At 41.0% G+C, this 12,997-nt stretch overlaps 1 protein-coding gene across 1 annotated transcript in view; it reads left to right on the plus strand.

Annotated features, from left to right (window-relative positions):
* LOC124138688 (sodium/calcium exchanger regulatory protein 1-like) overlaps positions 1-12,997 on the plus strand; it is a 43,371-nt gene that overhangs the window by 16,986 nt on the left and 13,388 nt on the right. Inside the window, exons 2-3 of the mRNA XM_046505461.2 lie at positions 6,472-6,644; positions 7,707-7,805. Of these exons, the coding sequence (XP_046361417.1) occupies positions 6,472-6,644; positions 7,707-7,805 (272 nt within the window). The remainder of the gene's footprint in view (positions 1-6,471; positions 6,645-7,706; positions 7,806-12,997) is intronic.

Below are 12,997 nucleotides of genomic sequence, written 5' to 3' on the forward strand. Positions count from 1 at the left end.
AGACAAAACTACCGGTACCAATTTGTTTTTGGTTCATCTGCAGGCTCCTCACAGTGATACCTCATTCAGTAACAGTATATACAGAGTGTCAGGCACTGTGATGGAGTGCAGACTAGGTTGAGTCTTCATCAGTTACAGTTCCAACTGAGTTACATCACACAGCAATCTGGGTTATTTCATTGCCACAACCATTTTCCTGTACAGGTCATTTGTGCACCAAATTTATAAAGCTTGAAATAACAATATTCTTAAATGTTATTTGGTTGAAGGTTATTATTCCACGCCACAAAGTGAGGCGGGGTTATTGGAACGGAGTTTGCCCGTCCGTCTGTCCGCTTCTCAAAGGGGACAAATTTTCTCAAATAATACGTAAGTTAGAGAAATGAAATTCCTTTTTAACAGAGTTATGGCCCTTGCTCCATGTTTTTCAACTAAGTAAAACTGTGTGAAATGGGGACAGGTTTTCTCAGAAACTACTGAAAGTACATGAATGAAAGTTTCCATGCTTATATGTATATATAAGAGAAACTTGGCAAGACTGCATTTGAAAATTCTGAATAAACGTGTTCATTATAGATCTACATGTATAAATTATTTGTCAGAGAATCTGTTCTTTTTCTCGAAACTCAAGAAATCCAAAAGTACTGTCGTCCTGCTTGGGAGTTTTAGGATAGGTTTGTTTCAGGATCTGTAGGAGAGACTTGTGAAGATGACTAAGTTCAAGCTATGTGACTGTGCTGTTTCTCAACAAGTTGTCCATGAGGTGGAAATGATGTGGAAAGCGTGTTGAACATCCGTGATGGCTATTTTTACACAAGGATGTGGGGATATGGTATCCTGTTTTATGAATCCATGGACTTTTCTTTGCTGAGTACAGCCTTGGAGCAAGGCTAGGTCAAAGTCACCAGTCTAGCTTGCTGCTTGTTGCATGCATGTCTTGCTGCTTGTTGTCATGTCTGTCTGTGCTTAATAATTTCATCAAATTAAGAAACAAGACAATGACATTTGATCACCTAATGGCAAATGAAAATGAAGGTTTGATATTACTTGAACCCTATTTAGAGTGAGTGAGTGAGTGAGTTAGGTTTAACGCCGCTTTTAACATTATTCCAGTTATATTGCGGCGTGTCAGCTTAATGTGGGAGGAAAGCCCGAAGTGATGCAGGTCTCAGACGTTTACCACTTCGGTGAAACCCACGAGCACGGGTATGGTGCTGACAAACCTAGAAACATAATCGGGGCGAACCGGGATTTGAACCCACAATCATGGGTTTCTGGCGTGACCTAGGGACGCAACTCTGCACAGCGAATTGTGGCGCCTTAGACGACTGGACCACCCCTGCCCCCCCCTATTTAGAACACTGTAAGATAAAAAAAACACCGTACTCACTTCACCACGCTAAGGCTGTGTGAACCCAGACTAAAACTTGAACTGGGTAGAACAAGACCTGGCCTACGCCTTCAAGTGGAAGAACATCTCTGTGATCACTGCTCAGTCCTTGCAGATGGGTAAATACGTCTTCAGCAACCCATGCTTGCCATAAAAGGCAACTATGCTTGTCGTAAGAGGCGACTAACGGGATTGGGTGGTCAGGCTCGCTGACTTGGTTGATGCATGTCATCGATCCCAATTGCGTGGATCGATGCTCATGATATCAATCACTGGATTGTCTGGTCCAGACTCGATTATTTACAGACCACCGTCATATACGTGGAATATTGCTGAGTGTGGCGTTAAACAACAAACAAACAAACCAACCTTGCAGATGAAGAACACTATCGGATGTCTTGTAGTACATATTCAGATGTAAGGCACACCTTATCTAATTCTGTTTCCTTAAAAAATGATTGTTTTGAAAGCCTTAACATCACAGAAATATTCAGTCTACTTTTTTCAAACAATGAACCAAGTAACATAGTCTGATAGCTATCATCTACAACTTGAAATGAATCTGAAGTACTTATTATAGATAACCCAAGGTCACAAAGTAATATTTTGTATTGATACTTTGTGTTGTTATCCTGACTTCTCATGTATCTGTTTATATAGTTTATTGAATAGCGTCACTGTTTCTCCTTGGAATGTTTGCGCAATAAGTTCTTGTATCTTGTATTACTATGTATATGGTGTATTTCTCTCAGCAAGTTAGGCGGTCGGTTAGTCAAGTGGTTGAAGTATTGGCTCGCCACAAGTAAGACCCGGAATCAATTACCGACATGGGTACAATGTGTGAAGCCCATTTCTGGTGTCTCCCGCCGTGATATTGCTCGAATATCGCTAAGAGCGTCATAAAACCTCACTCACTCACTCACTCACTCACTCACTCACTCACTCACTCACTCACTCACTCACTCACTCACTCACTCACTCACTCACTCACTCACTCACTCACCCACTCACTCACTCACTCACAGCAAGTTGAGGCCGGATGTGTTTTGTCTGTAGATACTTAAAATTATGACCACATCGTTCAAAGTGGCAAAACCATTAATTGCTCTAACTATATTCATTTCTAGTCAAATTATGGCTTATATCAATCAACATATGTATTCAGAATAAGTACATAGAAAATGGCAAAAATACAAATAGGTTGGTCTTTCACCACATCAAACATCAACAACAAAACAACCAATTTTGTTCATTTTCATCGTTATCATTAAATGTCAACATATCAAAACGATACCATCAGACTAATTATCATAACTGCCTGTTTTGTTGGGAGGACCCTGGACTAACACTTAGTTAGAAAACATTTCTTTAAAATAATTGTAATTTATATTTTAAAGAACCTTCCTTTTCTGCTGTTTTCAAAACATTTCTTTAAAATAATTGTAAGTTGCTTTCAAAATAACCTTTCCTCTTCAATGGAATCAGGGAAACTAGACTTGGTTTAGTTTGATCTAGACTTGCCCAGGCTTTTTGTAAAAAGAAAAATATAAATTTCACAGTCGTGGCTCAGGACTAGGATGACCCATAGTCAAATGAATTTTCAGATTTCAACCACGACCCAATATCCCTCCACGAACATGTTCCGATAATGATGAGTTTAACGCCAGGACAAATCCTCTGTCCAGACAACCACAACCACTCTCTCCACAGTATACACTGCAGCATCTGCTCTGAGGAGTGTTTACACTGAAGACATGGCTGACATAGTGTAAGAGAACCACATCAAGACCTTCTTTTGAGGGAGCAGTTAAGCAGTTTCATGTCAGATCAAAAGTTTTGTGACATCCTCTTTCCTCACCCTTTTGCCTTCTAAAACTTTATTGCCAAAGTATTAACATCCTCAAAAAGATTTTCAAAATGAAAAACACTGAAATCCTTGTACCAGTGCATAAATTTTATCAACTGTTCTGGAACAACACCAACTCACCAACAAATATCTTGCTGGTGACTATGCTTGTCGTAAGAGGCGACTAATGGGATCGGGTGGTCAGGCTCGCTGACTTGGTTGATGCATGTCATCGATCCCAATTAGTTGGATTGATGCTCATGATGTCAATCACTAGATTGTCTGGTTCAGACTAAATTATTTACAGTCTGCTGTCATATAGCTGGTATATTGCTGAGTGCCTCATAAACATGATTAATTTTTAAACAACAAACAAACAAAACAAAATCTTGCTGGTATATGTATTTTATCTGGTTTTATCTTAGTCTTGCACCATGACTGTGGAATATATTTATTTTATGAGAGAAAAAATAATTAGATAAATATACAAAAGCAAGTCTAGCTAGCTCTGTTCTACAAATCAGCTTTAGGAATAATTTTTGTTTTAATTTTAGAGGAGAGAAGAGTTTTGTCTTATATAAGATTTCATAGACTGTATGTTAGTGTAGTTTTACCTGGCAGGGCTTGATGTTACGTTGTCAGATGTTAACTGCCCCAACCAAGAATTTAGATTTTTATCGAACATCAAACTGTTGAACCTCTCCCTTACTGTGGAGGGGAGATGAGAGAGGGTGGGGAACTGGGGAGGGGGAGGGGGATAAAGTGAATGGGCCAGATGGCTGCAGGTACAGCTGCAGAGTTGAGGAAGGAGTGTGGTTTAATAGGGTGGGAGGAAGATAAAAAAGATACTTGTTGCAATGAATGTTTCTCGGGTCCTGATGGTTTTGCCATCGAATGTGAATAAGATGTGCTCAGATCCTGAACCTGGGGTCCCAGTCAAGTGAGGCTCTTGTGGAAGGTGAACCACAAATCTAAATAAAACTCAATAAACTGAGTGGCTTAGACTAACATCTAGTCTCTGAAATGAACATATCGTACAGAAAAAACAGTTGTTCAGTTATCTTAATAAAAATATAATGAAAAGGGAGCCCAGTGATTCTCTTCATTTTCAGATACTGCAGTAATCTAGACTTGCCAAACATTATAGACTTGCATGGGCTGTATTTGATATATATTTGTATCAGGGTCTGTAAGACAGACTATGAGTGGCTCTGCACACACAAATGGCAAAATGCACCTTTTAAGTACACTCTGTCCATATATTCATTCCATCAGCTCAATGGACCCGTGAAGATCCGGGGTAGAATAGGTCTTCAGCAATCCATGCTTGCCGTAAAAGCCGACTATGCTTGTCGTAAGAGGCTACTAACGGGTCGGGTGGTCAGGCTCGCTGACTTGGTTTGAAGCATGTCATCGATCCCGATTGCGTGGATCAATGCTCATGATGTCAGTCACTGGACTGTCTGGTCCAGACTTGATTATTTACAGACCGCCGTCATATGGCTGGAATATTGCTGAGTGCGGCGTTAAACAACAAACAACATACAACAACATCACCTCAATTTCTCTTCAAATAGGAAAAAACATTCATCAGTGGGCTGAAAACTGATCAGATATGGCACGGACCTATATACAAATATATAATATGTAATATACAAAGTTTGTGGTTTGGGTGATAATTGTTTTTAAACATTGAATGCCCTTTTTGTTATCCAAAAGGTTTCTATTCAATATAATCAGTGTGTGAGTATGGTTTTACGCCAGTTTTAGCAATATTCCAGCAATATCACGGCGGGGGACACCAGAAATGGGCTTCACACATTGTACCCTTCTCGGGAATCGAACCCGGGTCTTCGGCGTACGAGCGAACCCTTTAACATCTAGGCTACCTCATTTCAATATAAGAAAGAGTTGTGTATAATCATGGTAATTGTTATTTTTTGCTAAATAACAACAATAGGCAGGAATCAGTCAAGTGTTCACAGATCGGTGTCACCAGTAGGACATGCAGTGTTATTAAATGTGCTCTTCGGAGACTTTGTACCCGAATTAAATAGTAGTTGGAATTAAAAACTCACATTTTCAAGAGGCCACACTGGTTGCTGATACCCTTTCACTCTGAGGCACCGTATTCGACGTAATTAGCGCCCACGGCCATATTTGCTAATATATTGGCTAGTGAACAATCCCAATTTGCACCCTTCCGATTGATCATTGTACACAAGACTTATTTTTTCGCGTATAATACGCACTCGTGTGTTATATGCACCCTTAATTATGGGCAATTAAATCCTGGAAAAATATATCTGTCGTACATAAACATTTCAGGCTGTCAGCATAAACTACGAAATTTATCTTTCAACTCTGTTTTTTTCACCAAAATAATATTCTAATAAGAGCTCCCTGTTTCTAATTTTGAGAGCGTCCTGGGCGCTTATTACGTCGAATACGGTATATAATAAAGAGTGTCATCATCAAACTAGCTAACTGCCTCAGGCCAATATGACTGTCACCTTGGACCTATTACTAGGCCAACATGATTTGTTTGTTTGATGTTTAACGCCGCACTCAGCAATATTCCACCTATATGATGGCGGTCTGTAAATAACCGAGTCTGGACCAGACAATCCAGTGATTATGTGTATCGATCCACGCAATTAGGATACGATGACATGCATCAACCAAGTCAGCGAACCTGACCACCTGATCCCGTTAGTCGCCTCTTACGATAAGCATAGTCGCCTTTTACGGATGTTCACAGGGCAGGCCAATATGAAAACACCCATATAATACCCCCTGTAACATAATAGTATAACTGACCGCCTCCGTGGTCTAGTGGTAGAGCGTCCGCCCAGAGAGCGGAAGGTAGGGGGTTCGATCCCTGGCCGCGTTATACCAAAAGATGTTACCCTGCCTGGCGCTCAGCATTAAAGGGCTAAAACAAGGACTGGTCGGCTCGGAGTCAGTATACTGTGTCTGAGTGGGGTATTCATGTTAAACTGCAGCATGGTATCTCAGTGTGCTAGCACTATAAATCGGCATCAGTCTGGACTAGTACAAGCAGCCACACACATACGTGCATGCATGTCGCTATATAAGTGCAATAATCTTGGACGCGACGTTAAACCCAATTTCACTTAACCTAATAGTATAACTGAAATATTGAAACGCACCAGGACATAACTGAAATTTGATTAATCCAACTTACTGACTAATTGTCCTTTTATCTTTGCAGGTGTTGGGCTTGTCACAAGAAAGATGGCTGGAGCCTTGAAGCCAAGCCAGGAGGTCAAGGTCGAAGGAGATAAATGGGAGATTAAAACGTCCTCCACATTCAAGAGCTCCGAGCTGAAATTCACCGTTGGGACAACATTTGACGAAAATACACCAGACGGCAGGAAGTGCAAGGTAGGATCTTTGATATTGTCAAAGTCTGAGTTACTTGTATTTAGACAAAGTTGTAACTTTGGTTTCTTTTGAACAGGGGCACGTGTGGCCCAGTCGTCTTAGGTGTCACAATTCCCTGTGCAGAGTTCCATCCCTTGGGCATGCCAGAATTCTGTGATTTGGGGTTCAAATCCTAGTTCACCCCCATTATGTTTCTAGGTTTGTCAGTATCATACACAAGCTCATGGGTTGCACCAAGGTGATAAAAGTCTGTGACCTGCATCACTTGACGCATCGGCTTTCCTTTCACGCTAAGCTGACACGTTGTAATATCATGGAATGCTATTCAAAGCGGACCAAAAAGAGTATGAGAATCTGTACTTTACTAAGAAAGTGTTATTCCAAATATGACATTTGTTACATTTGACCACTTTCTAAATGGCATTGTGTGTGTTCATGCTAATTTATAGTTCATATACAATAGCCATGTTTTGAAATTGTATCCTGTAAAAAGTTTCTGGAGAACCATTTCTTTTGTTTACAAAGGACATACTCATATTGAAATACAGAAACCAAAATCAATTAGATGCGTAGATATTGCTAATACAAACACAGAAGTTTTATTATATTTTTGAAAAGATTGTGTTTAGAATCCATTTATCTAGGAGGGGGCGGTCGGGTAGCTTAGTGGTTAAAGCGTTCTCTCGTCACGCTGAAGACCCGGGCTAGATTCCCGACATGGGTACAATGTGTGAAGCCCATTTCTGGTGTTCCCCGCCGTTATATTGCTGGAATATTGCTAAAAGCGGCGTAAAACCATACTCACTCACTCACTCATTTATCTAAGATTCCAAACTACGTGCCCATAGCAGTCAAATTTGACACAAATTAGGATATTGTTCAAAATTGGATGTTTTTACTGTTTTTGTTTCCATAAATTCTGAGGTATTGGGACATTTTTGTTCAATTTGGAAATTTTTACTGTCATTTTCTGCAGGCTTGGGGTCAGTTATCAGCCTCTGAGCAGGTCCAGGTAAACCCTAGTGCTGTTCTCTATCTATGTATCTGTTTGCTTGTTCACAGACCACAGCCTCTCTGGACGGTCAGAAACTAACATTAGAACAAAAAGGTGACGTGGACTCAACGATAGTAAGAGACTACAATGGCAGCGACATGCTTATGGTAAGTACTCTTTAGTCATTGGTACAGTGTCCCAGAAACGCATTGAATCATCAGTTCGCTTGCTATTTGAGATTGTTGTCACACTGGTGGATAGTGGTCAGGAAAAGGTCAGATAATACCCTGGGCCCATTCACCATAGCTTCATTCCGGAAGTGACCGCCTCCGTGGTCTAGTGGTAGAGCGTCCGCCAGGAGAATGGAAGGTCCGGGGTTCGATCCCCAGTCGCGTCATACCAAAAGACGTTAAAAGATAGTACTTGTTGTTACCCTGTCTGGCCCTCGGCATTAAGGGGCTAAAACAAGGGCTGGTCGGCTCAGAAGTCAGTATACTGTGTCTGAGTGGGGTATTCATGTTAAACTGCAGCATGGTATCTCAGTGAGCTAGCACTATAAATCGGCATCAGTCTGGACTAGTACAAGCAGCCACATACACACATACACATGCATGCACGTCGCTATATAAGTGCAATAATCTTGGACGTGATGTTAAACCCCATTTCACCTCACCTCACCTCTTTCGGGAAGTGGCGTGACCACCTCCATTTCTCTTGTCACTTTGTTTGTTTGTTTGTTTGTTTGTTGTTTAGTGCTGCACACAGCAATATTCCAGCTATATGATGATGGTCTGTAAATAATGAGCACAGGATACAATGCATCACCCAAGTCAGGGAGCCTGGCCACGTGATCCTGTTAGTCACGTCTTCCCACACGCATTGGTTGCTAAACACCAATTCTGACCCGGATCTACACAGGTTTTATATTGGAGTTAAAGATCTGATTTTAATGAGATTGCAATCTATCATTTGCTGCTGCTGCTGCTGCTGCTGCTGCTGCTGCTGCTGATTAATGAGGATGCTGCACTGGTTACTCAGCTGATAACTTGTTGGATTCACACTTTTATCAAGTGATAAATTTAGATTTAGTTTGAGAAAAAATATATATTAATGACCTCAAAGATAATGCCAAAAAGACAGACAGATCGGATAATGAGCACGCACCTTTATGAAAAATAAAATACCTCAATATTGCAACAAACTCGTAAGGAATAGTAATATGAACACACAATGCCATTTAGAAAGTGATCAAATGTAATAAAAATGTTTTATTTGGGATAACACTTTCTTAGTAAAGTACAGATTCTAGTACTTAGTACTTCTAGTACTCTCGTACTCCGGGATTCAAACCCCCCAAAATACAAGAATCTGTACTTTACTAAGAAAGTGTTATCCCAAATATAACATTTAAATAGTAATATGATCATGATGATAAAAAAAGAAGAAATTTGATACATACACAAAGTTTGGAAATGAGACTTAGATCTTTTCAATACTTTTTTTTTTATTTGCACACATTTCTATACATGTCTGAGTCACGCAGAGCATATTTATCATCTTTAAATAGCAGCCATTGAAGCTAATAAATATACATTGCCTAAATTTGTCAGATTATTTACTCAACAAACTTCACATTAAGCAAATAAATCATAACAAGTCAAATGGGTGGGTTTTTTCCTAGAGACAGCCATGACATTTGTTTGCTCCGTGCGATGTCATTGCCCAGCTTATGCTGCCTGTCAATCATGTATGGGACAGTGATCAATTTCTTTGCACCAACTAGTGTTGATTTGATATTGATGTACATAACATGTTGCTAATTTCAGCCAAGGTGTTGTTAATTTCTGATGTACACTTCAAAGGTGAAAGACCTTTGTAAATGCTGTCAATCAAGGTGTTAATTTCAGTATCTCCAAAGTATATTTCAACAGTGACCTTATTGACAAGCTCTCAAAATGTAATCTCTTGTTAGAAGTGGGTTGTTTCAAAATAAATACTTTAACCAAGGCATTAATGTCAGAAAAAAGGTGTAAAACTGCTTATTGGGAAAAGTGACTTGTTTTGAAATTCTATCCATCACTCATCTGTGGGTTTTCTATATTAAGAGTATCAGTACCAGGCCAGACATGATATTTTTATAGGAGTCACATCTTTAAGGTTAGCTCTCCCACTCAACAATTCACAGGCCCGACCAACATTAAGTGTTAATACAGCCATTTTCCTGAGGCAAGGGAGTTAACTGACTATAAAAGTCCCGTTTCCACCCTTGCCAAACTAGGCTGGAAGTTCTTGGCTTGATCGTTGCGCCACCACTGGTTATTACAAGTTGTGTCCCTTCTATGCCTCTCCTATAGGCCAATCAGATTCAGCCTCTTGTATCACTTGCATTTGCTTCAAACAAAATGGCAGCGCCAAGTCAAGACGATCTGATAAATAATCATGATCTATATTGTGACAAAACAGGTCTTACATCACAAAGTGCATCAAATCATGTGAGCACCTTGATTATAAACAAGAAAACATTTGGAAAATATCTGCTGAACCTGAGTTGGCGGTGCACATCCTTTGCAAATCTTGCAATTGACCGAAATCTGCACAACATTTTTCAAACCGGATTTTGATTTCGTTATGCCAGAAGCCTATGATTGTGGGTTCAAATCCCAGTTCGCCCCGATTATGTTTCTAGGTTTGTCAGCACCATACCCGTGCTTGTGGGTTTCACTGAAGTGATAAACGTCTCAGACCTGCATCACTTCGGGCTTTCCTCCCACATGGGCTGAAACACCGCCATATAACTGGAATACTGTTAAAAGTGGCGTTAAACACAACTCACTCACTCACTCAATACTAAAGGACATAGCCCTGTAACAATTCAGATTTGGGTAGGGGAGATATCTTGATCTGACTGTATGAACATGAAGTACCTTAGTCCTAATTATCCCCCCAGGAATTTAAACAAGTCAGAAACCAAAAGGGTATTTAGTGGGAGACAATGTCATCGGTAATTTTAGTCCAACCCAATTACCATATCCCCCATCTGTTCATTGTTTATTATACGGTTTTCTATATGTCACACCTGGGCGATGGATCCTCCCTTTAGAAATGTATGTATGCTCCCCAGGGAGCTGAGAATGCAATGAGAACTCACCTTGATCCCACAACTCCTTCAAGCATGACTATGATGAGGCTGGTGTGGAGTTTGACATTTTATTTACAAGTGGCCTTTTTATTTTATCATTGTTATGAATTCATCCATAATCAAAATCTCTTGTGTTAATATTTGTCACTCTTCAACCATGGGATAATTTAATCTGAATTCTAACATTGCAGCAGCTGTTTAGTTTAATTTAAAAATTCTTAATAATTGTGGAAATGATTTACATATTTGAGCTAGTCACTGTGGTACACTGCTGATGATTAATCTGCTCCAGCTGCAAAAGCATGTCAGTCATGCTGACAGTGATTGACACAATGTCACATGTGTCTTTGTCATACAGGAAGCCAGTGGAGGGGAGGGTCATGGGTCCCCAGTGGAGGGGAGGGTCACACGTCACACAGAACCCAGTGGAGGGGAGGGTCACACGTCACACAGAACCCAGTGGAGGGTTAGGGTCACATGTCATACAAGAACCCAGTGGAGGGGGAGGGAGGGAGGGAGCACCCAGTGGAGGGGGTGGGTCACATGTCATACAAGAACCCAAGGAAGGGGGAGGGAGGGAGCACCTACTGTAGGGCGAGGATCACATGTCATACAAGAACCGGGGGGGGGGGACACCCAGTGGAGGGGGAGGGTCACACGTCATACAAGAACCCAGTGGAGGGGGAGGGAGGGAGCACCCAGTGGAGGGGGCGGGTCACATGTCATACAAGAACCCAGTGGAGGGGGAGGGTCACACGTCATACAAGAACCCAGTGGAGGGGGAGGGTCACACGTCATACAAGAACCCAGTGGAGGGGGAGGGTCACACGTCATACAAGAACCCAGTGGAGGGGGAGGGAGGGAGAACCCAGTCGAAGATGACACATTCCTGATAAAGTTTTATAGGTAAACATTTAGGAGTGAAATCATGTTTCAACTCTAAAACTTATTCTTTATTGATATGTTTGCAGGAGAAATAACAAGAATCCAAAAAGCAAATTACTTCAAAACTATTTCCATTTATCTAGAACTTGTATGTAAACTTTTGATCTCAAAATCCACCCCTTCCTTTCCAAAAAGCTCTCAGTATCAGTACTTACAAGTACTGTACTTACATCTTATATATCACCAGTGTCAACTTGTACAACAATAACTTGTAAATCTGCCATCGTTCTGAGGTGACCCTTAATGGGATGTCCTCAGATCTTTGTTTAGCAGTAGGAAAAGAGATTGCTCAATCTGTCTCTTTGTAGAAGCTGAAGTACCTATAGCTTTGTCAACTGTCACCTGGTGAGACAAGTGCGTGCGTGTGTGTGTGTGTGCGTGCGTGCGTGCGTGCGTGCGTGCGTGCGTGCGTGCGTGCGTGCCTGCCTGCCTGTGTGCCTGCGTGCGTGCCTGCCTGCGTGCCTGCGTGCGTGCCTGCCTGCGTGCGTGCCTGCGTGCCTGCGTGCCTGCGTGTTGCTTAACGCCCGACTCAGCAAAGTATCTGCTATATAACAGCAGCCTGTAAATAATAAAGTCTGGCCCATGAAATCAGGGTATAATCACAGGCAATCAAGTCACCAAGTCTGAGACCCAAACCATTGAGTCGCCTCTTCAACCAGCATAGTTCCATTTGGGGCGGTCGGGTAGCCTAGTGGTTAAAGCGTTCGCTCACTCGGGTCACGCCAAAGACCCGGGTTCGATTCCCGACATGGGTACAATGTGTGAAGCCCATTTCTGGTGTCCTCTGACGTGACATTTCTTGAATATTGCTAAAAGCAGCGTAAAACCATACTCACTCACTCACTGCTTGGGACCTATTTTAAATTGGTTTCGCCACACAGTCAAGGAGTATGTTGCCATCATCATGAATGTTTTAACATCATAAAAACCCAAGGGGAAGTCTTTTATCTAACATATCAACCGAAAAATGAAACTTTAAACATCATTTATCAACATTTTTATGTTTCAAACATACTTTCCATGTACCTTAGGAAATGGCATCAAATATCTGTTACTGGCGTACAGTAATTGAAAAAGACTTTCTTTAAAGCATTGTGACTTATCAGCGCCCCTGTAGACTAGTGGTACACTCACTAGGCTACAGATAAGAAAGTTGTGTGTTCGATACTCCGAAATATGAAGAAAACATTTGTCATTTGATTTAACATTTACATTGCGTTCAAATGCAAAATAAATTAAACATTAAACATTAATATGTTACAGTCTAAACTGAAG

The sequence above is a fragment of the Haliotis rufescens genome, unplaced genomic scaffold (genome assembly GCF_023055435.1).
Source record: "Haliotis rufescens isolate VD_foot unplaced genomic scaffold, xgHalRufe1.0.p SCAF_15, whole genome shotgun sequence".
NCBI classification, from domain to species: domain Eukaryota; kingdom Metazoa; phylum Mollusca; class Gastropoda; order Lepetellida; family Haliotidae; genus Haliotis; species Haliotis rufescens.